Source organism: Perognathus longimembris, chromosome 3, assembly GCF_023159225.1.
Source record: "Perognathus longimembris pacificus isolate PPM17 chromosome 3, ASM2315922v1, whole genome shotgun sequence".
NCBI lineage: Eukaryota > Metazoa > Chordata > Mammalia > Rodentia > Heteromyidae > Perognathus > Perognathus longimembris.
In genome coordinates, this window is record NC_063163.1 from 19,705,414 (window position 1) to 19,733,197 (window position 27,784).

At 37.9% G+C, this 27,784-nt stretch overlaps 1 protein-coding gene across 1 annotated transcript in view; it reads right to left on the reverse strand.

Annotated features, from left to right (window-relative positions):
* Ndfip2 (Nedd4 family interacting protein 2) overlaps nt 1–15,265 on the reverse strand; it is a 59,106-nt gene extending 43,841 nt beyond the window's left edge. Inside the window, exon 1 of the mRNA XM_048341201.1 lies at nt 14,912–15,265. Coding sequence (XP_048197158.1) covers nt 14,912–15,250 — 339 coding nt within the window. The 5' untranslated portion in view covers nt 15,251–15,265. The remainder of the gene's footprint in view (nt 1–14,911) is intronic.
* Between the last annotated feature and the right edge of the window lie 12,519 nt (nt 15,266–27,784).

Here is a 27,784-nt window from a genome sequence, read left to right on the forward strand (position 1 = left end):
AACAAGAAATGATCGAACCTAAAATGACTAGGAGGACAGAGAGCACCAAGATTAAAGAAGAGATAAATCTGATTGAAAATACAAAGACCATTCAACAAATAAATAAGACTAAAAGCTGGTTCTTTGAGAAAATAAATAAAATTGACAGACCCCACGCAAGACTTACAAAAAAAGAAGAGAAGAGACTCATATACGTAAAATCAGGGACTCCACCGGAAAAATTACAACAAGTACACACGATATTCAAGCAATCATAAGGAACTATTTCCAGAACCTCTACTCACTAAAAAACAATAATTTTACAGAAATGGATCAATTCTTAGAGAAGTATAAACTGCCCAAACTGAACCAAGAAGAAATAAATCAACTAAATAAACCAATAACTTACAGCGAGATACAGGGGGTAATCAAGAGCCTCCCAACAGGGGCTGGGGATATGGCCTAGTGGCAAGAGTGCTTGCCTCGTATACATGAGGCCCTGGGTTTGATTCCCCAGCACCACATATACAGAAAATGGCCAGAAGTGGCGCTGTGGCTCAAGTGGCAGAGTGCTAGCCTTGAGCAAGAAGAAGCCAGGGACAGTGCTTAGGCCCTGAGTCCAAGGCCCAGGACTGGCAAAAAAAAAAAAAAAAAAAAAAGAGCCTCCCAACAAAGAAAAGCCCAGGCCCAGATGGATTCACCAACGAATTCTATAAAACCTTTAGTGAGGAGCTAATACCAATACTCCTCAAACTCTTCCGAGAAATAGAAACAGAGGGAGAAATCCCAAACTCATTCTATGAAACTAATATCATACTCATTCCCAAACCAGGCAAAGACCCAACAAAAAAAGAGAACTACAGACCAATATCACTAATGAACACAGACAAAAGCAAAGCTCCTCAATAAAATATTAGCTAACAGGATCCAGAAACTGATCAAGAAGATTATACATCATGACCAAGTAGGCTTCATCCCTCAGTCACAAGGATGGTTCAACATCCGTAAATCAATCAATGTAATTCACCACATCAACAGAACTAAAATCAAGAATCACATTGTTATCTCAGTTGATGCCCAAAAAGCCTTTGACAAAATACAACATCCATACTTATTAAAAGCTCTGGAGAGAACAGGAATAGATGGAACATTCCTCAAAACAATAAAAGCCATATACAACAGACCAACTGCTAACATCATATTAAATGGAGAGAAACTTAAATCATTCCCCCTAAACTCAGGAACAAGACAAGGATGCCCACTCTCCCCACTTCTTTTCAACATAGTGCTGGAATCCCTAGCCATAGCAATAAGGCAAGAGGAGGACATCAAAGGGATCCACATCGGCAAGGAAGAAATCAAGCTATCCCTATTCACAGACGACATGATCTTATATCTAAAGGACCCAAAAAACTCAGTCCCCAAACTCCTACACCTAATAAACCATTTTGGCAAAGTAGCAGGATACAAAACCAATCCACAAAAGTCAGCAGCTTTTCTGTACACCAGCAATGTACAAGCAGAAAAGGAAATTATGGAAACAATTCCATTTACAGTAGCCAAAAAAAGAATAAAGTACCTAGGGATCAACCTAACCAAGGACGTGACTGACCTATTTAATGAGAACTATAAAAATCTAATAAGGGAAATCAAAGAAAACACAAGGAAATGGAAAGACCTCCCATGCTCTTGGGTAGGCAGAATCAATTTAGTGAAAATAGCCATATTGCCCAAATTGTTATACAAATTCAATGCAATCCCCATCAAAATCCCAGCTACATTCTTCACTGAAATAGAGAAACCAATCCATAAATTCATATGGAACAGCAAAAGACCTAAAATAGCCAAAGCAATTCTAGGCAAAAAAAGCAGTGCAGGAGGTATCACAATACCAGACTTCAAGCTCTATTATAGGGCCATCATAACAAAAACAGCCTGGTATTGGTATAAAAAGACCGGAAGACCAATGGATTAGAACTGAAGATCCAGAAATAAAACCACACTCTTACAGTCAGCTGATATTCAACAAAGGAGCTAAAGACATACAATGGAATAAACATAGCCTCTTCAACTACTGGTGCTGGGAGAACTGGTCAGCCATATGCAGAAAACTCAAAGTAGACCCAAGCCTATCACCATGCACCAAAGATCAACTCAAAATGGATCAAGGACCTCAATATCAGACCTGAATCCTTGAAACTACTGAACGACAGAGTAGGAAAGATGCTAGAACTTATAGGCACAGGAAGGAACTTCCTGAATAGAGTCCCGGGGGCACAACAAATAGGGGAGAGGCTCGACAAATGGGACTACTACAAATTAAAAAGTTTCTGCACAGCTAAGGACATAGCCACTAAAATAGAAAGACAGCCAACCATGTGGGAAAGGATCTTTATCAGCACAGCAACAGACCAAGGCCTAATATCTGTCATCTACAGAGAACTCAAAAAACTAAGCCCCTCCAAGCCCAATAAACCAATTAGGAAATGGGCAAAGGAGCTAAAGAGAGACTTCACAAGAGAAGAGATAAAAATGGCAAAGAAACATATGAGGAAATGTTCAACATCCCTGGTAGTAAAGGAAATGCAAATAAAAACAACCCAGAGATACCACCTCACTCCAGTTAGAATGGCCTATACTCTGAACTCAGGCAACAACAAACGCTGGAGGGGGTTGTTGGTGGGAGTGCAAACTAGTACAACCACTTTGGAGAACAGTATGGAGGTTTCTCAAAAAGCTCAATATAGACCTACCCTATGACCCAGCCATACCACTCCTAGGCATCTATCCTGAACAACAGGTCCCAAGATATCAAAAAGACATTTGTACTTCCATGTTTATCGCTGCACAATTCACAATAGCCAAAATATGGAAACAACCCAGATGTCCCTCCACAAATGAATGGATCCAAAAACTGTGGTACCTATACACTACGGAATACTACACAGCGATTAGGAATGGTGAAATATTGGTATTCGCAGGGAAATGGTCAGAACTTGAACAAATAATGTTGAGCGAGACAAGCCTAGAACACAGAAAACAAAGGGGCATGATCTCCCTGATATATGACTATTAAGATGGGGTGATGGAGGGGCTGGGGATATAGCCTAGTGGCAAGAGTGCCTGCCTCGGATACAGGAGGCCCTAGGTTCGATTCCCCAGCACCACATATGCAGAAAACGGCCAGAAGCGGCGCTGTGGCTCAAGTGGCAGAGTGCTAGCCTTGAGCGGGAAGAAGCCAGGGACAGTGCTCAGGCCCTGAGTCCAAGGCCCAGGACTGGCCAAAAAAAAAAAAAAAAAAAAAAAGATGGGGTGATGGAGAGACAGTAGAGACCAGGTCTGTGAAACCAAAAACTGCTTGTCAAATGGTACTTCCCACAGGATTGGGTCAGCGACCCAACATTATGTAACTAAAACCAAACAACTACTCAACATATAAAGGTCAAAAATTGACCTCTCAGTGGAATACAATAGCTCAAAAGCTATGTATGTACATTCATATAAGACTACTGTCGACATACTGTCTAATATTGACATTACATTTAAAGCCCTAGGCGAATTTTCTTGGGCATAGGCCACGTGGCTATGGTATATGTTCTTGGTACATTGTGTATTGTATATATGTCTACCTGACCTAGGGAAGGGAAAGAAAAACAGGGTGTAAGATATCACAAGAAATGTACACACTGCCCTACTATGTAACTGTACCCTTTTTGCACAACACCTTGTCAAAAAATTTGTGTTTAATTAATAAATAAATTACCAAAAAAAATATCCTTCAATGGGTCAAAGGTTCGACAAGCCTACACAAGGTACATCTATTCTAGGATGGGTGAACTGAAGCCTGCAGGTCAAATCCATTAGGATTTGGAAACAAAGCTGTTGGAATGTAGTAGCCATACTCATTCACTGTCATTTTTGGCATAGATACTGTTATGCTACAATGGCAGATAGGAGTAGCTGGGATAGAATCACATGGTTTGGTAAGCCTAAAATACTTACTTACACCTGGCCCTTTACAGAATAAGTTACTTATTTGATCTTATAATGGCCTTTTTTTGGCCAGTCCTGGGGCTTAAACTCAGGGCCTGGGCACTGTCCTTGACCTCTTTTTGCTCAAGGACAGCACCACTTGAGCCACAATGCCACTTCTGAATTTTCCTGTGTATGTGGTACTGAGGAATCGAACCCAGGGTTTTGTGCATGCTAGGCAAGTACTCTACCACTAGGCCAAACTCCTGGCCCCAATAAGGGCCTTTTTATGAGCAAGTTACCACTGCGTTCACAGAGGATCCCACCCCAGATGGGCCCCTTTATTGATGATGTTTTCATTTGTTTAGTTTGGTTAGGGGAGGTGTTTGAGTTTTGGTTTTTTGTTGTGTTTTTTTTAAGTAAGGTACCTCTGTGTCTTAAAACAGACTAGGCTGACCTCAAAATCACTATGTAGCCCAGGCTGATATGGAACTTGTAGCTTCCTCCCAAGTGCTAGGGATTATAGGCAGCTGAGACTCGGGTTTAATACTTTCTGTCCACTGTCTTGAAATTCTTAATACTCTTTGAATCTGAGTTTTATAAGTGAACTCAAACAGGACTCAAATAGGACAGAGCATGTGCCAGGGAGTTAGAACCTCAGATCATAGTTTGCTTCCCCAAGAATGGTTCTTAATCAGCTACACGCTACTGACCATCTCCATCCCAGACTGACACATTGGCACTTTCAGTTGGCATATCAGAGCCTGTTGGTTGTTGCTGATTCTGGTATTGAGAATGTCCAAGCATGGCTGGCTTCCTGCCATGATCTGGGACAGCAGACTACTGGAAGAGGAGGTTAACTTCACCACCCTAAGCCAGTCTTACTACCTTTTCCTTTGGCACTGGATCTTATAAATTATGTAATTGGCTTGATTGCTCTCATGAAACAAAAATTATAAACTGGAGTTACAAGTGAGAGTTTCATGATTCTGTTGAAGTCAGCATACAAGTTATTCTGTGTTTTGTTCCATTCAACTGTAAGCCATTCTCTTTACCTTGCTGCAGCCACACAGCTTCCTTCCTGTTTCTTAAACCAACATACTCATATCCACCATGGGCCATTATCACACCTGAAACAATTTTCAACTAGAACAAGATCTTCACATTTCAATCAAGGACCACTACTCCTTCAGAATAGACAGAGGTCCCAAGGTATCCTGACATCTGCCAACTAAAGTTTCATGGGGTACGTGTGTTATTCTAGAACTGTCAAAACTAATTTGAAGTGAAAAAAAAAAATCAGACCAGTTACCTGGGAGATAAAAACTGATAAAAAGTCATGGGGGGGGGGGGGGCTGGGGATATAGCCTAGTGGCAAGAGTGCCTGCCTCGGATACACGAGGCTCTAGGTTCGATTCCCCAGCACCACATATACAGAAAACGGCCAGAAGTGGCGCTGTGGCTCAAGTGGCAGAGTGCTAGCCTTGAGCGGGAAGAAGCCAGGGACAGTGCTCAGGCCCTGAGTCCAAGGCCCAGGACTGGCCAAAAAAAAAAAAAAAAGTCATGGGGGGAATCTCTAGGGTGCTGGAAACACCCTGTCTCGTATTAGGAAGTTTTACATGTAAGAAGCAATGGTAAAAACTGCTTGTTTCACCAAAATTTTTATGTTGCAGCTCCAACTCCCAAAGTTACTGTATTTGGGAGGTATCAGGTTTAGAGAAGGACCTAGGAGTAGAGTCCCTGTAGTGGACCGTCTTTAAAAGAGTAAGAGAGCCAGAAACCAGTGGCTCCTGAAACATGGAGAATCATGGTTGAAAATCAGCCTAGGCAGAAAAGTACAAGAGAGTCCATGTCCAATTAACCAGAAAAGTGGTAGAACAGAGATGTGGCCCAAATGTAGATGAATATGAATGCTGAGATCACAAGGTCCAGAATTCAAGCTCTGGTTTTAGTACAGACATGCATGGCCCTGCCCCCATCCCCCCACACACACACATGAGGGGGGAAAGGAGGAGGAGGAGGAGAAGAGGGGAAGGAGGAAGAGGACTCCAGCAAATGAGGACAAAATATTTAAGTGGCCATCATCTATAAGCAAGGACTCAGCAAGGAACCAAATCAGTTAGCATCTTGATACTGAATTTCTGAGCCTCAATACCTGAGAAGTAAATTCCTGTTGTTTGTCTATAGTACATGTTATGACAGCCCAAGTTAACTAAGGCAGCCAGAAGAGTAAATATTTTGGACTTTGTAGGTTTTACCTCACATAATCAACTCTACCACTGTAAATGAATAGGGATGGGTATGTCCCAATAAAACGTTATTTGCAAAAACAAGAATAGGACTGTATTTTACTGATCCCTACTGTTACCTTAAAATAGTATGGAGTTAGGTGGGTATATATATTCGTCAAAGTTCTTCCAACACATCATGGAACATTTCACTTATGTGTTTATTTTAATCTAAAGGAAAAAAAAGCTATAGATATTAAACTCTAGGCTAATGATAGGCATATTTTCAAGGAAGTACACTGGTTGTAGCTTAAAGTATCAAAAATGAAATAGATTAAAGATATACAAAACCACTAATTCAACAAACTGTTAACTACAATTTATATAAGTGGTCCAATTGCCTATATAAATATTTCAACTCTTCTTCATATTTGAAATTTCTCATTTTGGGGGGCAAAGAAATAATCACATTTATATCCTACAAATATGACTGATGATGTGCAAACAAACTGAAAGATGGTCAGATGATGGAAGAAAATAGTAATACCTATTTAATGACATGGACAGTATCAACACTTGAGTACAAAAAGCATTCACTACAAGAAAAGTCAAAAGAGGAAGATCAGCTTCTTGGTATCAAAAATAAGGGAATCCAAAGAATCAAGTTCAGTGTTAACCTAACAGAGAACTAAAGCAAGAAAAGAATGAGAAAATACTCAATTATGTAAGTAGGTAACCTTCATTATGTAAAAAGAGGTGTGGTAAGACTATAAACCAGATAAAGTGTACTGATAAATTCAATCAAGGGAATCTAGAACACAGTACTTCTTTAAAATGGAAAAATAAAGCAAATGACCACAATTTTTAAAATGCCACATATTTTCTTATTCAGAATCTGTACTATTGGGGAGAGGTAGCCTGCCAGGGCTTTATTGTCCCTATAGTTCTGGCTGAGAGTGCTCATCATTTTTAGAGATTTCTATCCCAAAGACTGAACTGTTTGTTGTGTAATAAGTTATATAGCAAACAAAGAAGATTAAGGCTAGAAAGCACATCAAGTAACTGCCCTCCCTATGAGGGACACATTAGCATGCTTGTGGTTTGTTACAATGTTTGCTGCTTATAACTAAAATGTGCTGCACCCTTGGCTCAGAGATCCTCAGCAGTGATGCATACCTACTGTTGTGTCCATATGAACACCCACTCACTATTCTCCTGTGACTTACCACCAAGGAAAAGCTAGTCAAATTTGCTGGTGTTCATGTTGCTTGTTGTATTATAAGCAAAGTTGTTTGCCTCTGTCTTGGCAGTGCCAGCAACCACAAAACATTAGCAGACTAACTTACTAGCTGTAAATAGGGTACTTATTTATCATGAATCAGTCTCTAATTATACATATAGTACAGTGCCTAATTCTCAAAACATTGAGGCTAATATAAGGAAACTGAGCCTTCAAGATGTGAAGTGACTAAACATTTCAAAAACTGCACCTAATATAACCTCAATATAAATCCAGATGACTTAAAGCAGGTTTCATTTTGTTTTTGTAGTCCTGAGGACAAAAGCCAGGGCCTTGAGGGTACACTTTCTAGTCAAGCACTATACCACTGTAGCCCCAAACTTATTTTTAACCATTAATTGTCGAGCTGCCTCCTTCCTAGCTGATATATCAAAGCCAACTTTAATTCTCTACAAGAGCAAAATACTCAGATCTTCACAAAATTTGAATCGAATTGCATGTCATAGGAATGTAACATTTTGGAAATGTTAACATAATGTTGAAAAAAATCACTATGGTCAAAGACTAGGAAGATCTAGAACAGCCAAATCTAAACCATTGTCTTTATAATACAATTTCTTGTGGCTTTATTATGTTATTATTATTATATTATTCGACACTTACTGTCATCATTCTGAAATACACTCAGGGACACTACTGCTACAATGAATGCTACTTACTTTTTATGCACAATATGTCTTAGTAGTCCACTTGATGTAGATATATGAGCCTTCTAGATATATGAGCCTTCAAAATAGAGAACATCAAAGTGGTCTAACTACTGCAAGTCAACTACTTAATAGTATGGCAACACTGCTCTTTTTCTACCAAGCAAAACCAAATTTATAACCTAAAACACAATGAAACTATATATCATACCTGTTTTTTATTTCTGAAATTAGGAAGGTAATAAACAATACTGTAGCTCTACATTGTTACAGTGGTTATACTAACTTTTGGTTTACTACACAAAATGTGGGTCAAGAGATTAAACAATAATAGCAACACCACCTCCACTTCAGTTTTTATACCCAGCACAGTGACGCAAAGCTGTCATCCCTCAACTCAGAAAGATAAGAGTTGGGGGTGGAGGGGAGTTGTAGTTCAGTATGGAGCAATTGCTTAGCATAAACAGGAGTAATTTCCAAGCATGCCCTGCCTGGGTTGGATCCCCAGTATGGGGGAAGTGGGAGGCTAATGGAGGGAGGTGGCAGCAATCCAGATAAAGTACACTGGTTTATGGTAGAACATCATTGTCATTCTGATGATCATAGGTATTACAAATATGGAAAGATAAATTTTAGCTCATTAAGTAATAATTTACACAGCATTCCATTTCACTGTAAGTGTATTTGTCCATCTTCTGACTCAACTATATTTTAACACTCAACAACCAAAGATGCTTATATTGCTCATTTATTAATCATTCCAGTTTATTTTTTAAAAGAACTGGGCTAAAGACAGCCATAAAACAGCTATGTTTATCATACAAGCTAGAACTGTTGATTGATAACTAGGTATAACATCTGCTCAGAATTTAAATGCAGCTGTTTCTGTGCCATATGCCATATACCTATAGTTATTAGTGAATTCTCAATGAACTCAAGAGTCTAGATGCATGAAATTCCTACACAGACAGTAAAAAAAAAAAAAAAAATCACAAATTTAAATGGTGCTAAGATTTTGTAAAGTTCTGCCTTACAAGTAAAACAAACATTTCCTAGCTAAAGGGAATGTACCTTTAGAATGATTTTTGCCCTCTACTCTCAAGGAATGCCTCTGCCTATTCAAAGTCTACACAGCACACAGCTTCAGCTTGGGAGTACAGAGGGAGGAAAAGGCAGTAAAATATGATATCCATTTTATTTTGAAAGAAATTGCACAGGAGATCTCTTAAAACTGAAGGCGTACATTCCACTGTTTTCAGGGGAGGAATTTAAATAGTCTCAAACTAGTCATATCTACTGAAAGCAAATGAAACAATAATAAATTATTTAAGGGGTAGTTATACTAGTTCAAAATGTTTTGAGCCATGAGTCAATGGCTCACTTCTGGAAATTTAGCTACTCAGGAGACTGATACCTGGAGAATCTCTGTTTGAAGCAAATTAGGGCAGAAAAGTCAGAGATTCAGTTTCCAATTAACCAACAAAAATGCTAGACTGTAGACATGGCTCAAGTGGTAGAGTGCTATCTGTAAGCAAGAAAGCCTGCTGTGAGCAAGAGGGCCTATATTCAAACCCTGGTACACACGTATGTACGCACACACACATATTTTTGAGTAGTGGCTTGTGTATCAAAGTCCCATAAACAAAAGTCTATGTGAGGGAGGTAACAAACAGTACAAGAAATGTATCCAATACCTAACGTATGAAAATGTAACCTCTGTGCCAAGGAGCCCAAGTGTTTCTCCTACTCCTTCCTTTAGTGTTTTCAGGGTATCTGTTTTGATTTCGAGGTCTTTGGTGCGTTTGGAATTGATTTTGGTGCAGGGTGATATATAAGGATCTAGTTTTAGTTTGTTGCATATGTTGAACCAGTTTTGCCAGCACCATTTGTTAAAGAGGCTATCTTTCTTCCAGACTATTGTCTTAGCTCCTTTATCAAAGATTAAGTTGGCATAGTTCTGTGGGTTCATTTCTGGGTCTTCAATTCTGTTCCACTGGTCTTCAGGCCTGTTCTGGTGCCAATACCAAGCTGTTTTTATTACTATAGCTTTATAATACAGCTTGAAGTTGGGTATTGTAATTCCTCCAGCACTTTTCTTTCTGCTTAGGATTGTTTTTTCTATTTGTGGTCTTTTATTGTTCCATATGAATTTCTGGATTGCTTCCTCTATTTCATTAAAAAAAATGGTGTTGGAATATTAATGGGTATTGCATTGAATTTGTAGATAGCCTTTGGCAATATTGCCATTTTGATTATATTAATCCTCCCAATCCAGGAGCATGGGAGGTTTATCCATTTCCTTAGTTCTGCCTTAATTTCATTTTCATGTTTTTAAAGTTCTTATCACAGAAGTCTTTCACTTCTTTGGTTAAGGTTATTCCTAGATTTTTTTATGTATTTTGAGGCTATTGCAAAAGGACTTGCTTTCCTGATTTCAGCCTCAGCGTCCGGGTCATTAGCATATAGAAATACCATTGATTTTTGAGGGTTTATTTTATATCCTGCAACTTTGCCAAAGTTTTGGAACAGCTCTAGTAGCTTGGAGGCAGAGTATGGGGGGGGTTCTTTAGGTATAGGATGTCATCTGCGAAGAGAGAAAGTTTAACTTCATCTTTTCCTATTTGGATCCCCTTTATATTTTCTTAACAAAGACCCAGAAAGGCTATAAATCAAAGAAAGGTTGGACAAATGGGACTGCATCATACTGCAGAGCTTCTGCAGGGCAAAGGACATAGCTCGCAAGATAAACAGAAAGCCCACAGATTGGGAGAAGATCTTTACTGGTCATACAACGGACAAAGGCCTCATATCTAAAATATATGCAGAACTAAAAAAATTACATTCCTCCAAAACAAAACCGCAAAGAACCAATAGCCCCCTCATCAAGTGGGCTAAAGACTTAAAGAGACTTCTCTGATGAGAAAATGAGAATGGCCAAGAGACATATGAAAAGGTGCTCTACATCACTGGCCATAAAAGGAATGCAAATCAAAACAACATTGAGAGTCCATCTCACCCCAGTAAGAATGTCCTATATCAAGAAAACTAACAATAACAATTGTTGGAGGGGATGTGGCCAAAAGGGAACCCTACTTCATTGTTGGTGGGAATGTAAACTGGCTCAGCCACTCTGGCAAGCAGTATGGAGATTCCTCAGAAGGCTAAACATAGAACTCCCCTATGACCCAGCAGCCCCACTTTTGGGTATCTATCCAAAAGACCAAAAACAAAATCACCCTAAAGCCACCAGCACAACAATGTTCATCGCAGCCCAATTTGTCATAGCGAGAATCTGGAACCAACCCAGATGCCCCTCAGTAGATGAATGGATCAGGAAAATGTGGTACATATACACAATGGAATTTTATGCCTCTATCAGAAAGAATGACATTGCCCCATTTGTAAGGAAATAGAAGGACTTGGAAAAAATTATACTAAGTGAAGTGAGCCAGAAACAAAGAAACATGGAATCTATGGTCTCCCTCATAGGGAATAATTAGTACAGGTTTAGGCAAGTCACAGCAGAGGATCACAAGAGCCCAATAGCTATACCCTTATGAACATATAAGATGATGCTAAGTGAAATGAACTCCATGTTATGGAAACAATTGTTTCATCACGGTTGGAACTACTTTCAACGTGCTATGTGTAACTAACTGTAGCTTCTATTATTGATGGTCTTCTTGTACCCCTTCCTGTGGTTGTACCTACACTATCTCTGTATCTTATCTGAGTATATTGGAAACCGTGTATACTGACTGGTACTAGAACTAGGATATTGAAAGGGAATACCAAAATCGAGAGAGGGTAAAAAAGACAACTACAAAAGCAATACTTGCAAAACTGTTTGGTATAAATGAACTGAACAACTCATGGGAGGGAAAGGGAAAGGGGGAGGGGGAAGGGGGGAATGAGGGACAAGGTAACAAACAGTACAAGAAATGTATCCAGCGCCTAACATATGAAACTGTAACCTCTCTGTACATCCGTTTGATAATAAAAATTTTTTAAAAAAGAAAATGTAACCTCTGTGTACATCACTTTGACAATAAAGAAAAAAAAAGTCTATGTGAAAGAATTTAAATCGGGCTGGGAATATGGCCTAGTGGTAAGAGTGCTTGCCTCCTATACGTGAAGCCCTGTGTTCGATTCCCCACCACCACATATATAGAAAACGTCCAGAAGCGGCGCTATGGCTCAAGTGACAGAGTGCTAGCCTTGAGCAAAAAAAGAAGCTCAGGCCAAGTCCAAGGCCCAGGACTGGCAAAAAATAAAAAAAATTTAAAAAAAAAAGAATTTAAATCAGCTCATGCAGTAAGAGAAACAAATAATAAGAAAGAATAAAAAAATGATAAACCACTTATTTCCATAACTTGGAGTTCATTTCACTTAGCATCAATAGCTACTGAGCTATTGAGATCATCCGCTAGGACTATCCTAGACATACATTAATGAAGGAACCATAGAATCTATGTTTCTCTGGGTCTAGCTCACTTCACTTAGTATGATTTTTTTCCAAATCTTTCCATTTCCTTACAAGTGGGGCAATGTCATTCTTTATGATAGAAGTATATATACCACAATCTCTTGATCTATTCATCTACTAAGGGGCATCTGGGTTGGTTCCATATTTTAGCTATGGTAAATTGTGCAGCGATGAATGGTTTATCATGGTTGTTATTTTCAACATACTGTGTAAAATTATGCCTTTTTCTTTTGTTTTTCTTCCCTATGGTTTTACCCCTGTTGTCACTGTATCTGATTTTGATACCTCAGGTATAGCATATATGTCTATCTGAATCAGAGAAGGGAGAGAATCATCAAAATGGTGAGACAAATGGTAAAAGAGGTACGAACCAATGCAACAGCAATACTTACAAGACAATATGCTGTAAACCAACTATATACAACTGGGGGGAGGGAAGGAGAGAGCATGTAACAAGTTTGACAAGAAATGTACTCACTGCCTTATATATGATATTGTATGCACTCTGCACAGCACTGTGACAATAAAAATTAAAAATTGAGAAATGAAACTTCTGTATATCACCTATATGACTTAAAAATTTAAGAATTTTTAAAAATAGAAAAATGAATCACATAAGCTGATATTAGTTATCTACTACATTTTATTTTTCCTAACATTTACAAAAATAAAACTCTTGGGGCTGGGGATATGGCCTAGTGGCAAGAGTGCTTGCCTCGTATACACGAGGCCCTGGGTTCGATTCCCCAGCACCACATATACAGAAAATGGCCAGAAGTGGCGCTGTGGCTCAAGTGGCAGAGTGCTAGCCTTGAGCAAGAAGAAGCCAGGGACAGGATTGGAAAAAAAAAAAAAAAAAAAAAAAAGAAAACTCTTAAAAATAAACCCACTTAAAAATGTATAAACTGATAACTTGAAAAAGACCTTCTATACTGAAAGCAATTATTTTCCAAACCTGTCTGGAAATACTGACAACTTTCAGAAAATTTGAAGTGTGAACCTTTTGGATATTTTACAGGGCATAAGCCAGATGACAATAGTATCATGATCTATTACCTTAAAAAAACGGAAAACTACACATCAGCACCTCATCTTCCAATATCCTTCATAGCTGTCAAACTGTATTTATTAACAGAAATTATTACTTCACAACATGCATACAAATAGGTCTAGAAGGTGAAATATGGGACAAACATATGGACATTTGTAAAACTGTATTGTACCATCAGCAATACATGTTTTTCTTGTCTCCCTTACTAATCAGGTTTAACTAAATGACCATCCGAAAGTTTACAGATTAGCACACTACCTGGCTGCAACACAGTAGTCAACTATTTCCAAGTTAATTGTTGAATAGGATTTCCAAAGAGGAATCTCCAGTGATAACACTGGAATTAACACACCAAGAGAAAACAAATAACACAGTAGAAAAAAAAAAAGAACACAGAATAGCTACACAAAAGGAGAATACAGAATACATCTCACTCATTTAAAGTTACAGAAGTTTATATGGTTAAGATGGAAAACCTTAAATAAAAACTAATTTTTCAAACAAGATTTTTTCTAATAAAACTTATCTTCCCACCTGTATATTTGTGTATATGCACATATACACAGATACACATCTATGTATATACACGCACACACATATGTACACACGCATGTATGTATATACACATGGGTGCATATATATATGTATATCTCACACGTTGGAATGGAGAAAGAATACAACCATTGGTATACTAACATAACGAAAAACGACAAAATGGCAAGGTTAACCAGAGCAGAGGCAAGATGAGCACTCCAGGTATTCTCTACAGTTCTTCAATTCCTAAGCCACGTTTCCACCAGATCCACATCCTATCCTACATGGTGCTTACAGCTCCTCACCATCCACCCCATTTATGACGAGGGCACACCACCTTCCGGGCCAGGTATGGGAATTCAGTCCTATTTTCCTGTTTGCACTAGGAAGAAAAAAAAAAGATGGGAATGCTTCCGGAGGGCCCGAGTCGGGGAAAGAGGAAATGATCGGGAGAAAAGTCAAGACAAGTTTCAAGCGGGTGGGGGCGCGGGGTCTCACGGGAGGGGGAGGGGAGCTAGGAGGAGCTGTGGGGCGACCGGGAGGGGTCGTGACGAGGTCGCGGCGGAGGTCTGACAGGGAGGTGAGGGACGAAGCTCGGGCTAGAACAGCCTACACCGTCAGTCATCAGCCAGCACGCCCCCCCCCCTCCGTACCACCCGAGGACTGGGGTCCCGGGGCCGCGGCGGGGGGCGGCCCGGGCGGCTGGGAACTCACCACCTGGTAGCGGCCAGTCCCCAGCTGGTGGTGGTCCATCCTGCCCGGCTCGGGATCCCGCTTCCGAGCGGGCCGACCTCCTCCGCGCTCGACTCCCTCGGCCTCCTCCGTCGACGACGACAAAGACGACGTCGTCGCCGCAGGGCCCCTTCCGCCTCGATTGCTGCTGCCGCCGCCGCGGCCGCCCGGCGGGACCAGTTCACTTCCTGTTTCTCTCGCCGCAGCCGCGGAAATCTCCGCGTTGACCTCGTCTCCGCGGCGGTGCTCCGGCACGCCGTGGGCGCTGCTGCGCATGCTCGGGGAAGACGCGCATGCTCCCTGGTTCCTTCGCTGCCCCATCCGCCCCGCGGCTGCTTACCGACGGGTAGGAGGGAGGTCAGGCTAGTACGGGGACGCTGACTAGGTTGTCAGCCTGTCGGGAGTGGGCGGTGGCAAGAAAAAAAAAGATCGAAATAGCTGTCCTTGATTGGTTTTGTTTTCCGAGTGCGCGGGTTGCGGCACAGGGCCTGGGCGAATGCACAAACACCGCACGGAAACTGCTGTGGAGAGAGAGAGGACGCCTTCCTGGATACCTGGGGACAGGTGGCCGCCAACCCGACACTTCTCTTACTACGCACCCAGCCTAAAACATCCCCGAGACGCCTTTCTAGTACGTGCATTCAAAAATCATTAGTGAGGTAAAGGATTTTTTTTTTAAGATTTTTTTTTACAGCAGTTTTAGGCTCAGCGAAATTGAAGGACCAGAGAAATCCCATTTACTCCTCGCCCCTTTCCCTCACATGGCGGAGCCTCCCCCACTGGAGCAGTGCGTCTTGTTACGTTAGCATACCATTGTCACCTGGAGTGCGCAGTTGGCATTGTTTATTCTGGTGGTGGTAGACACCCGGGAGCTTTTGGCAAATACGTGATAACTGCACGACTGTAAGACCATATAACATTCTATCTGCCTTGAAAATCTTATGTATGATCACTTTTTAATTTGTTTCTTCCCTTCCTGACAGAAGATTAAGAATCTTAACCGATTGAAGACATACTCAGATGACTTGCAAGGGAAATCTGTGTCCTAGACTTCTAGAATGTAAGAAGGATGGGGAAAAAAATTAATGAGGTAGGACTGCTTTGTGGTAGGACTCAAAATTTCCAGAGTTTAAGAAATAAAAGTCTGAAGCCAGTGGCTTATGCTGAGGATCACTGTTCTAAACCAACCCAGGAAAGGAAAATCCGTTAAGACTCCTATCTCCTATTAACTAAAAAAAAATAGTTGGAGTGCATCTGTGGCTCAAGTAGTAGAGTGCTAGTCTTGAGAAGAAAAACAAAACAACAGCAAATACCACGCATACACACAGAGTAAGGAATTATTTTGTGTGGAGAGCATTATACTAACATTTCAGTGACTTACCACACATGAACTGTGTTCAGCTCTGGCACAAAACATGTTTGTTTCAACAACTAGTAGAAGAGTATTTGAGGCAGGTTTCAACTAAAGTACCTTTTAACCCAAATACCTGATGTTTTCTTTTTCTTTTTTTCTTTTTTGTTTTTTTGGACCCTATAGACTATGATCCAACATGGTCAGCCCAAGTGTCTTTAAAAATAGCCTAAACCTTCTTCTCCAAATATTCTTACAGTGAATAGACCCAAAGGCAGCAAGAAGTACCTGGAGCCCCACCCTTTTTAAGTCCTTCTTAAGTGTGGAGTGAAGGAAGCCATTAAATGAGCATGACCAGCTGGTTTAAATGACTGGAAAAAGTAAAGATGGAAATTGAGAGATTACCAACTAGAAATTTTAAGCCTTCCTGACATTTTATTCAATGCATTCATCAGCTCCCTATTTTTTACCATATCAAACCATCTAATAGAAGACAACGTTACTAGACAAACTGATAAAAGGCAATCATTTGACTACATTTTCCTTAAACTTGCTTTCTTATGATCTAGCATAATGTATTTTGGATCCCAAGGTAATAAACATAAGCTATTTTAGTGATATAAATACCCTTCACAATGTCACCCCAAAGGAATTGTCTCTCAATGGCCAAAAGAACAGCCAGTGTTAGCAAAATAAAATTAGATTCCTGTATCATTTATCTCCTATAAAGTTGGTGTAGAACTGAATTTTATATAGACTTGTGTATTCATTGACCGTTTGTATGCTCATTTGTTTCTGAAATAGAAATAGACTACTCAGAGAAGATGCCATTCCCCCCCCCACCCCCAGAACAGCACTGAGAAGAAAACCCTTAAAACTACAGGGAATCTTGAATCCAGTCAGTGTAACAGATTCTTCCCGTTTTACTCTAAATTCTCTGGACATTTTGTTCATCTAACAACTTCAAAGAGGAGGAGTAAGAGAAAGAGGAGACAATAACAACAGTATACAAGTACTGAGCTTTTCTTAAGCTATAAAATACACATCATTTTATTCTCATAACTCCATGATTAAAACCTTCATTTAACAGATGAGAAAACAAGTATAGAGAATCACAAGAACTGTTTTAACACGAAACCACCAGTAAGAGATAATAGATATCAGAGCCTCCATTTTATTAAGCATTATGCTATATAATACACCCTCATAAAAAGAAAAGGCAAAAAAAGGAACCTTTGTTTTTCTCTCTCCTGGACACCACTACCATGAAACTCTCACTGAAGAAAAAAAACACACACACACAACAAAACCCCAGTGTATATAGTGATACCACAAAGAGCCAATCTGACTTCTCTAAATATTCCACCTTCTTCATTTATATGAAATAGTGATTTTTTTTCCTTATCATCTCCCAAAGAGCCTTCTTGAAGTCCTTTTTGCCCATTTTATCTAAGCCCATTGACCTGTATTTAACAGACCATCACAAGCCAAGGCACTGACTTATCTCTCTGGGAGCAATCTTTAAATAAGTTACCTTAAGTAAAATTTGGACTTTAGTGCACTTGACTAACTTCATATTTTAGTCTACTTCATTTTCATCTCTAAATACAACAGCCCAAAATTTTACCATGCAGTATTAGACAAATGAATTGCCAACATTCCCTTTAAAGAATATTTATTCTAGGCTGGGAATGTGGCCTAGTGGTAGAGTGCTTGCCCTAGCATGTATGAAGCCCTGGGTTCAATTCCTCAGGACCACATATACAGAAAAAGCCAGAAGTGGCACTGTGGCTCAAGTGGTAAGTGCTATCCTTGAGCAAAAAGAAGCCAGAGTCAGTACTTAGGCTCTGGGGTCAAGCCCCAGTACTGAAAAAAAATATATATATATATATATATAAATATATATATATATATTTTTTTTTCTGCTTAGTTCTCTATCGGAAAGTTTCTGTCCATAGCTACTGAAAAGGCACTAGTCAGTATATCCTGAACATTCAATTGTAAGATATATTTTAGAAAATAGAATAAACTATTGATTTTTACTATATTAAATAAAAAACATTTTCCACTCCAAAGTTTTTGAAGTTTTATCTCCATTCTTTGTGTGTGTGTGTGTGTGTGTGTGTGCATCTTTTTAAACAATGTGTAAGGTTAGACCTCATATCATGTTTCTTTTTTAATGAATTCTTAGATTCCTGTCATCTGTTCATCTCTATAATTTTAGAGAGGAAGTCTAAAAAAAAGCAATTTAACACTGAATTGAATTGTCTCTTGGTTGCCCTTCATTCTAGTACATTGGAAAAATATCTAGAATACACCTAATGTTTTTCATCAGTCAATTCAAGTAGTAAAATAGAATCAATAGAAGATAAATATTGAGAAATTTATTACAAGGAATTGGCTTATGCAGTTGTAGGGGATGCTTTGGCAAGTGCACCACTATATCATTGGCGGGAAGAGCTAAAACTTCTCAAACAGATTGTTCTTCTTTAGAGAAGCCTCAGTTCTCAGTACACTTAATTGACTGAGGCAGGCCCCTTATAGAAAATTATCTTTACTTAAAGTCAGCTGATTTGAAACTTTAATTACATCTATAAAATATCACAACTAAAGTTGTGTTTGACTCAGTAATTGAGGCTACAGTCTAAGCTATGTTGACACAACCTGACATCACATGATTAATTAATCATTATGAGCTTCAGTGGGCTTTTTATAATAAAGATGAATAAATAGAGAATGGAACAAGCTAAAGTACTAAAAAGTTAGTGTATAGATTAAAATAATTTTCTATACTTAAGTTTTCTATCAGCCTTATTTTGTGTATATATATACATAGTTATATATTGTTATGTATATTTGCATATGGGGACATCAAGCAACAAATAGAAAAGATTTAAATTCTGATGAGCTGTATCTAAGTCTTCACAATATTTATATTTAGCAATCCCATTTTTCTTTGGTCAGGGACAACAATGTGAGCAAATCAATAGTTGTTTTTCCTTTGGGATTTCAAACTTGAAATTGTATAACTCATAAATTATTAAAATGATCTTTCTTTTTCCTTGAGTATGGAAGACTGTTCTTTGGCTCTGCTAAAGCAGGGCTTTATATACTTTTCTTTATCTCCATTTTTCTCTGCAGCCCTATCCTGCCACAAAAAAAAGCAGGTTGACAGCAGATTTCCCTGGATTAAATAATGTGTGATCTTCATGTAAAAATAAAACACTCCCTATTTTCTCTCCCATCCTGTCCTTCCTTCCTTCTCCCTTCCTGCTACCCTATGCTGTGTGTGAGTGTGTGTGTGTGTGTGTGTGTGTGTGTGTGTGTGTGTAAAGTTAGGAGAGAAAACTATCTCCTGTGTGTCAGTTTATAAAGATTTATGACCATTGGTTCATTTTCCTCCACAATAAAAACAAGGCCTCAACTTGTTAAATGTAGTCTCATGTCAGTTTACTGCTTCATCATTAACATAACACAACAGCAATTAATAAGGTTCCCATGTAATAAGATTGCTTGGTGTCATTACTGAGGATAAAGGGCATTCAGTATCTGAAGGAGGAAATGATGATGATAATCAGATAGTAAACAATCCCAAATGGAGACAGTGAGCAAAGGGTGACATTGTCCAGAAAGAAATGTACTCTGTACCTGACTTATGCAACTCTAACCCCTCTGTATATCATACAAATCCATATATATAACGTTGGTTATAAGAGAACCAAAACATACAAAGTAAACAAAATTCTACCTCTCTTGGCCCAGCCGCCACTCTGTGACAATGTGGCCCGACGATGTGATTTCTGTAACCATACAGCCACACTGTCCAATACAGTAGACTACCTACCATGTGACCACCTACACATCAGTTAAATAATGTAAATACTTCCTTTTTTTAAAGTCACCATAACCACATTTCATGTATTCAGTTGTTATCAGAGTCTATTGGCTACCATACCAGATATTGCAGATTTAGAAAAAACATTTGTATCACAGAAAGGTTCATTGGGTCTTAAAATACCCTCTTTCCTTACTTCCTGAAGTAGCTAAATAATTTGTAATGGCCTTGACCTCAACTCAGACATATCTTAATAATGTGGCTGCTGGATAAGTGACTTAGCCTGCTGAGCTAGTTTCCTCATCTTTACAATAGAATAATTCTTTCCTGTCTCACAGGTTGTTATAAAGGTCAAGTGGAAAAAAACTGTAACCATACTAATACAAAAGATAATTATTCTTGAGATCTCTTTAATTTTTTAGTAGTTGCCAAAGGAAAAAAAATAAACTTTTGCACTTATACTGCTGAATGAATATTATAATTTAGAGAAGATAGAGACTACCCAGTAGAATACTATTGCTGGACCACATCATATTCTTTTCCAGGCTAAGTGATTGAGCTTATATTCTACTGACTCATCATAGAATAAGTAATAAACTTCTATGTATGTAACCATAGAAAATGTGTCAGCAATTGTTTATCCAGTAGTAAAACTATTATACTGTATATTTGTCAATCCTGGTTAGGATAATAATAGCTAACATGCAAAATGCCACTAGTGATTTTGCTAAGTGCTTTCTATGTATTGTCTTACTATGTTTTCTCAATGAATTATGGAATAAGCACTATTGTTATTAGCATTTTATCAGAAAATGAGACTTAAAGAATTTATTTTAAAAAAATAAGAAATTTACCAGAGACCATAAAACAAGTTTAAGAAGAGATATAGATGGATATTTTTTACTTTAACAACTTTTTATTTCAATATAATTACACATAGGAAACTACACTACTTATAAGAGTCTACAGTTTGATGATTTTCACGAACAGAATGAACCTATGAAGCTAAAATTTACATAATTTTTTTCTCCCAGTCCTAGGGCTTGAAATCAGGGCCTGGGAACTGTCCCTGACTGTTCAAGGATCACATTTTACCACTTGAGCCACAGTGCTACTTCCAGCCTTTTCTGTTTATGTGGTACTGAGGAATTGAACCTATGGTCATGCATGCTAGGCAAGCACTCTACCACTAAGCCACATTCCCAGCCCTACATAATTCTTTTTTCTCTCTCTCTCTCTCTCTCTTTTTTTTCTTTTTTTGTGCCAGTCCTAGGGCTTAGACTCAGGGCCTAAGCACTGCCCCTGGCTTCTTTTTGCTCAGGGCTAGCACTCTACCACTTGAGCCACAGCGCCACTTCTGGCTTTTTCTATGTATGTGGCACTGAGGAATCAAACCCAGGGCTTTATGTTTACGAGGCAAGCCCTCTACCACTAGGCCATATTCCCAGCCCTACATAATTCTTTATGTAGAATATTACCAGAATTCAAGACACCCCTTTCTCTCTCATTGTATAAAGGATACCAATTATGTGGACTTGCAATACCATACATTAGTTTCAATTTTTTAAACTTTATATATGTGTGTATAATCAAACTATGTGTATCCTGATTATCTTTTGCTTACTCATATTGTTAATATTTATTCATGTTAACTGTGATTGTAGTTTGTTCATTTGGTTGCTGATAATCTTTTAATATACCATTTATTAATTTACAATTTTTACTGAATAAATATGACTGATAGGCATTTCAGTTGTTTCTAGTTTGGGCTTTGTACTTTCTGGGACTGTCAGCACACAGGACCACAGAATGACTTAAGAAACAGAAACTTATTGTCTCACTGTTATTCGGGCTTTGAGTCCAGGATCAGCATATCAGCAAGGTTGGTTCCTTCAAATGCCCCAAAGGAAGAATCTGTTCTGTGACTCTTCCACAATTTCCAGTGATTCTAACTTTGGTGCTCACTGGCCTGTAGAAGTATCACTCAATCTCTGCTTCCATTGTCTCACTGTACTCTCTATATCATGTCTGTTCCCAGATTAGTCCATTTTATAAGATCATCTGTCATTGTGTATTAGTGATCCACATTAGTCCTTACTCCTGCATGACCTTAGCTTAACTACTCATATCTGCAACAACCCTATTCCCTAACAAGGTCAAATTCTGAGGCCAGAAAATTGTCATCTTTCTGGGAGGAGGAGGGAGAGGGAAGCACAAATACTACTGAAGCATTCATTGGTGCCTTTTTATTGTGATAAAATATACAAAACATAAAATTCACTGATTCCAGCAAACAGTTCAAAGGCATCAAGGACAATCACATTGTTTTTCCACAACCAAGACCATTCATTCCTCTCCAGAACCTTTTTAGCATCCCAAACTGAGACTCTGTAAACATTAACTCTAAATTCCTTGGTAACTACCCTTCTTTCTGATATTGACTGTTAAAATACCTTCTATAAGTAAAATCATACACCATTTTTTCTTTTGTGTTTAATTTATTTCACTTAGCATCAAGTTCTGTAGATGCTTCCATGTGAAAAAGTATCAAATGTTATTCTTTTTTGTTTGTAGTATGTGTCAAAATTTCATTCCATCTTATATTATGCAACTGGATTATTCATTTGGCTAAATAATTTTCTGCTGAATTACATGCCAGATTTCCTTTAGCCAATCAGCCATGAATGGACATTGGGTGTGTTTTTTTTTCTACCTGTAAACAACCAGTTTCTCAACTGAATTCTAAAGCTCTGTCTCTTACAACTTGGACAGCTGACCCTGGCCAAGTTGAGTATTCTCTTAGTAACATTTTTTAAGTCAAAAATACAAATATTGTTAAAGGTCAGACTTCATAAGCTATGTAGAGTAGAACGACAATTTTCATCATTGTGAATGTCAAAATGTATACTGTGAAACATATGTAATAAACCTCCCCCCCCAAAAAAAGAAAAGAAATGTACTAGCCTTACATATGAAACTGTAACCCCTCTGTATCTCACTTTGACAATAAAGGGAGAAAAAATAGAAATAAAATACCTCACTGAACTAGAATGAGGATTTACTAACATGAGAAAATATTTAGTATACATCTGGCGATATCATAGGTATCTAGCAACTGGCAGCTAGAAATATTGATAGCAGACAACTGAAGAGTTTGTTTCATGTATCTCAGAATTATTCAAACTAATATATGCAATGTGTCTTTTGCTTTGTGAAAAGTCATCTTAGGTCAAATCTATATAACATCTCCTGAAGACATTTTTGGCTTTTAAGCTTCTAAAATCAATGAAGGAAGACAGGAATAATTTCTGAGACATGTACTTTTTCTTCCACCCACAATCTGTTTGCCAAACTCAGCAAGATTAAAATACCAATTCAAAAAGTATAGTTTCAGGAAAATCAATGGTTTTCCTTTTTAGGGGAAAATGTTTCACTTTGTTTATCTGACAAAAAATACATAGCACATTATTTAATAACTTATAAATATGTATTTAATAACAATAAATGCATCTTCAGATCCAACTAAAATTAATGTTCTCAAGATGAGATTCTGGGAAAATAAGTAGTCAAACCTTTCAGGATAACTTTGAATGAGCTGTAATGATAAACTGAATTTAGATTGTTTTTAATCTAAAATATTAATATAAGTTATAAAGAAATTTAAGTATTCTTAATCATTTTAATAGGAACAGTTTAATACTAAATTTCTGGTTAAAGAAATTTTGAAGATATAAAAGTATGAGGGTGAGACAGAACAATGATTTTCTGTCTTTAATCTAACTTTCTTGTATTTGTTTAACTGTAAAAGGCAATACCGTCCATAATACATTTCCAAAGTGATGAAAAATATTTATGAACATGTTTTAATGTGTAATTACTCATTCTCTTTTAATCTTTTCTAGGACAATTATTTTAAGAGAGATGATATAACAAACCAATTAAGAATGGACTTGAGTCAAATTTTTGCATCCAAATCCCAGCCTCTCCCCCAGTTTCAAAGGCAATTTTGAGTTAGTTGCTAATTCTCTATGTCTCAGGTTCTTTATTGAAAAAAATGGGAATATTAATAGTGGGCCTACCTTATCAATGCCAACCTAATACAAAAAGTATGGTCTTTTTCTACCTAAATCATTGGTGTATGTTTAATTTAATATATATATATATATATACAATGCTTAGAATAATGCCTTATATATGAGAAGTACTTTATGACTCTTACCTGCTATTGTTATTAGCTACTTAAAATCCTTGGTTGGTATTCTAACTAATGAAATCTTAAAATAAGGTAGATATAGTAATTAACTAATTACATTAAAACCTTGTCATTGACTCAATTGTGTCTTCCTCTAAATTCATGTGCTGAAGCCCTCACTCCAAAGAGACTGTACTGACAGCTAAGTGCTTTAATGGAGATAATGAAGGTCCAGTGCAGTCTTCAGTGTTGAGTACTAATCACATAAGATTGGTTTGGTATAAGAAGAGAAAGAAACTCAAGCTATGTCTCCACACACTCAAAAAAGAAATGTCACTTTCACAAACATCAAGGATGTAGCCATCTGTAGGCCAGGAAGAGAGGCTTCAGCAATAATACAGCCCTAACACTTGTTTTCTTGGACTTCTAACCTCCAGAACCTCCAGAAAAAAAAAAAAAAAGATTTATGTTGCTCAGACCTCCTGGTCTGTGATAATTTGTTGTGAAGGCCTTGGGTCTAATAAATTTATAGAAAATGTGTTATACTTTCTCAATTTAAATTTCAGCATTGACCAAAGTGTTTAAGATCAAGTAGTGTAACTACTGATCCTCAATTTTGTTTATAAAATGATTTTATTTTTCACGTGTCTAAGGGATTATATATATACATATATTTACTAAAAACATAATTTGTCTGATCTTTTAAAAGTACTTAAGCACATCAATGAGGATTAATAAAATTTCAATTTTCATTCCTTTAATTGCATTAGACACTTGACAGATATTCTAGCTATTTGCTCAGGATATTCATCTCAGTAGCTGTATATGGCTCCTGGCTACCATATTGTAGTGATTGTGTAGGATTTTTCTCTTATTGCAGAAAGTTCTTGTGGACAGTAATGTACTATGACTATAGACAGAATGGCATGCTTTGATGATGCATCAATTCAAGTTTAGTATTTTTTCCCTAAATTTTTAAAGTCTCATGCAATATTTAAAGTTGTTTGTAGTGTGGCCTAAACTAAGTTATTTGAAGGAATTGCTCATCTGTAGTAAAGATCTCATAAAGTAACTGTAACATGCCAATCATCTCATGTTTTTATTATGGGCATTAAATGGAAAAACATGCAACATGCTTACCAATGTATTCATTTCAAATACTTAGCTATAACAAGTTTTTTTAGAATTAACTATACAAAAGGGGGTTTCATCGTGACATTTGTATATATGTATACAATGTATTCCAAGGAATTGCTACTCCTTCACTCTTCCTTATTCTCATCTTCCTTCCTAAATCAACTTCAACAGACTCAACCCCTCTCCCACTTAATCAAGAGCTTTCATTGATATTCTTTATGTTGTTTTCTTATATAGTTATGGTATATCTCAAATTTACTCACCCTCTATTTTTCTTTATCTTTTTCAGAATAAAAATTACAGTATACTCAGATGTAGATATACTAGTAATAATAAACTTCCATGAAATGTCAGATTGTTTGAACAATTGTTTCATCTATAACCTGTCTCTCTCAACCCCCGTCCTTCATTGAATTACGCATTTTGAAACAAATCTCAGATATAATGTCTGGTTTGGTTTTGTTTTTCAGTAAAATATTTCAGTCTGTGCTAGAAACTGTTTTCGTCCTCACAGAATTCTTATATTGAAATCTTAATCATACCTCGTATTGTGTGATGGTATTAGAAGGTGAGCCTTTCAGAAGTAATTGAGTCATGAAGGTGGAGCCATCATGAATAGCATTATAAAAGGGGCCCCAGAGAGAGAGCTCTTTTGGTTTTTTCCCCACCTACAAAAGACAAAAAGTTCACAGTGTGTAATAGGAAAGAATGCTTTCACATGAACACAGGTTTGCTGGCTCTTTCGTTTGGGGTTTCCAGCCTCCAGAACTGTGAAAAGACAAGCTCTGTTGTTTATACTACCCAGTCTGTAGTACTTTTGTTATAGTAGTCTGATCTAACCAAGACATAATGGGGCCCACAAAAATGGATCTGATACCCTGTGTGTCCTCAAGAACTCATTATCAATGGCAAGGACAGACAGGTATACGGCTAATTCCTACATCTTAAAACATTACAAGTGAAGTAAGGAGATAGGCCAAAGATGTTCCAAGTAGAAGTTTCAAAGTTCACAAAATACAACCTAGGAAACAGGAATGAGCAATGCCTGGAGGAATTGCAAGTGTTAAGTAGTGAGGGAAGGCGGGGGCAGGGAGAGTGATGAGTGATTTAGGTACATGGTTCAGAGTACTCACATAATTGAGAACACTGTTGAGAGAGTGCTAAGGAATTTGGATTTTAATCTGAAGGCAAGAAGAAGTTGTTGAAGAACTCAAATTAGGAATGATATGGTTTTAGCACAATCAATGTAAATGACTGGTAGGAGAGTATTGCAGGAGATACATAACACACTAGATGTGGCAACAGTATCCTGGCAGGAGGCATGCTTGGCCTGAACCAAAGCACAAATAATGGGCACTCAGAAGCTAGCACAGGCCAAGATTGTTCAGAGATATGGAAGAACTGGTGAGATCTAGTAAGGGAACTACCTTAGGATTTAGTATGTCTGCAGGGGGAATTTGAAAACAACAGTTTAAATAAAAATTTTCAGATAAAGCTAATGATTAGGCCAGGCTTACTGGCATATACTTAGCACTTGGAAAGCTGAGGCAAGAGGATCATGAGTTCAAGGCCAGTCTAGGCTTCATTAAAAAAAAAAAAAAAAAAAAAAAAACACTATCTCCCAAATAAAACAAAAACTATGCACACTAATGATGAATCAGATTTGGGACTGATCAATGCAGACTACTACTCAAAGAGCCAGAATGTTAAAGGAAAAAGAAGACAGTCTTTGATTAAGCATGATAAATCTTGATTGTGCCAATGCCATCAAGATGCCAAAGAACAAACCAGCAGTGAGTGAGAACTTTGAGACTGTGGCAAGAATGACTAGATTCCCATGATCCAGAATTTATGCAAGGAGAAGACTTTCATTTGGAAGAGGATCCTAGTTCCACAACATGAATAAGGAAGAAGGGAGACACTCAGAGAAAAGAGCAGAGAATTCCATCTGTCTGTCCTCTGCTCTTTCCCTTTTCTCAGTAAATCCTACGGTAAGATGTCAGGATCTTTTTAAAAGAAAACTAATGTACTTGAGAAAAAAGATAAGGATCTAGAGATCATGAGAGTGGACTCAGGAGAGAAAGAGGAAAAGATGCTGTGTCTATTGCAGACCTATAACAAGGTAAGAAACTGTACTCATTTTCTTTGTAAAAAGTTGCCAAATATAGCAATAAAAATGCAGGACATCCAGCTGAATTCTTGTTTTGTATAATGGATTCTTGTTTAGCATAAGCATATTAGGAACAATATTGCAATATTAGGAACAACTAAGAAATTCATTAGGTATTCATTAGGTATTTGAGAATCAAATTTAACTGACCATCATACATATTACTTCAT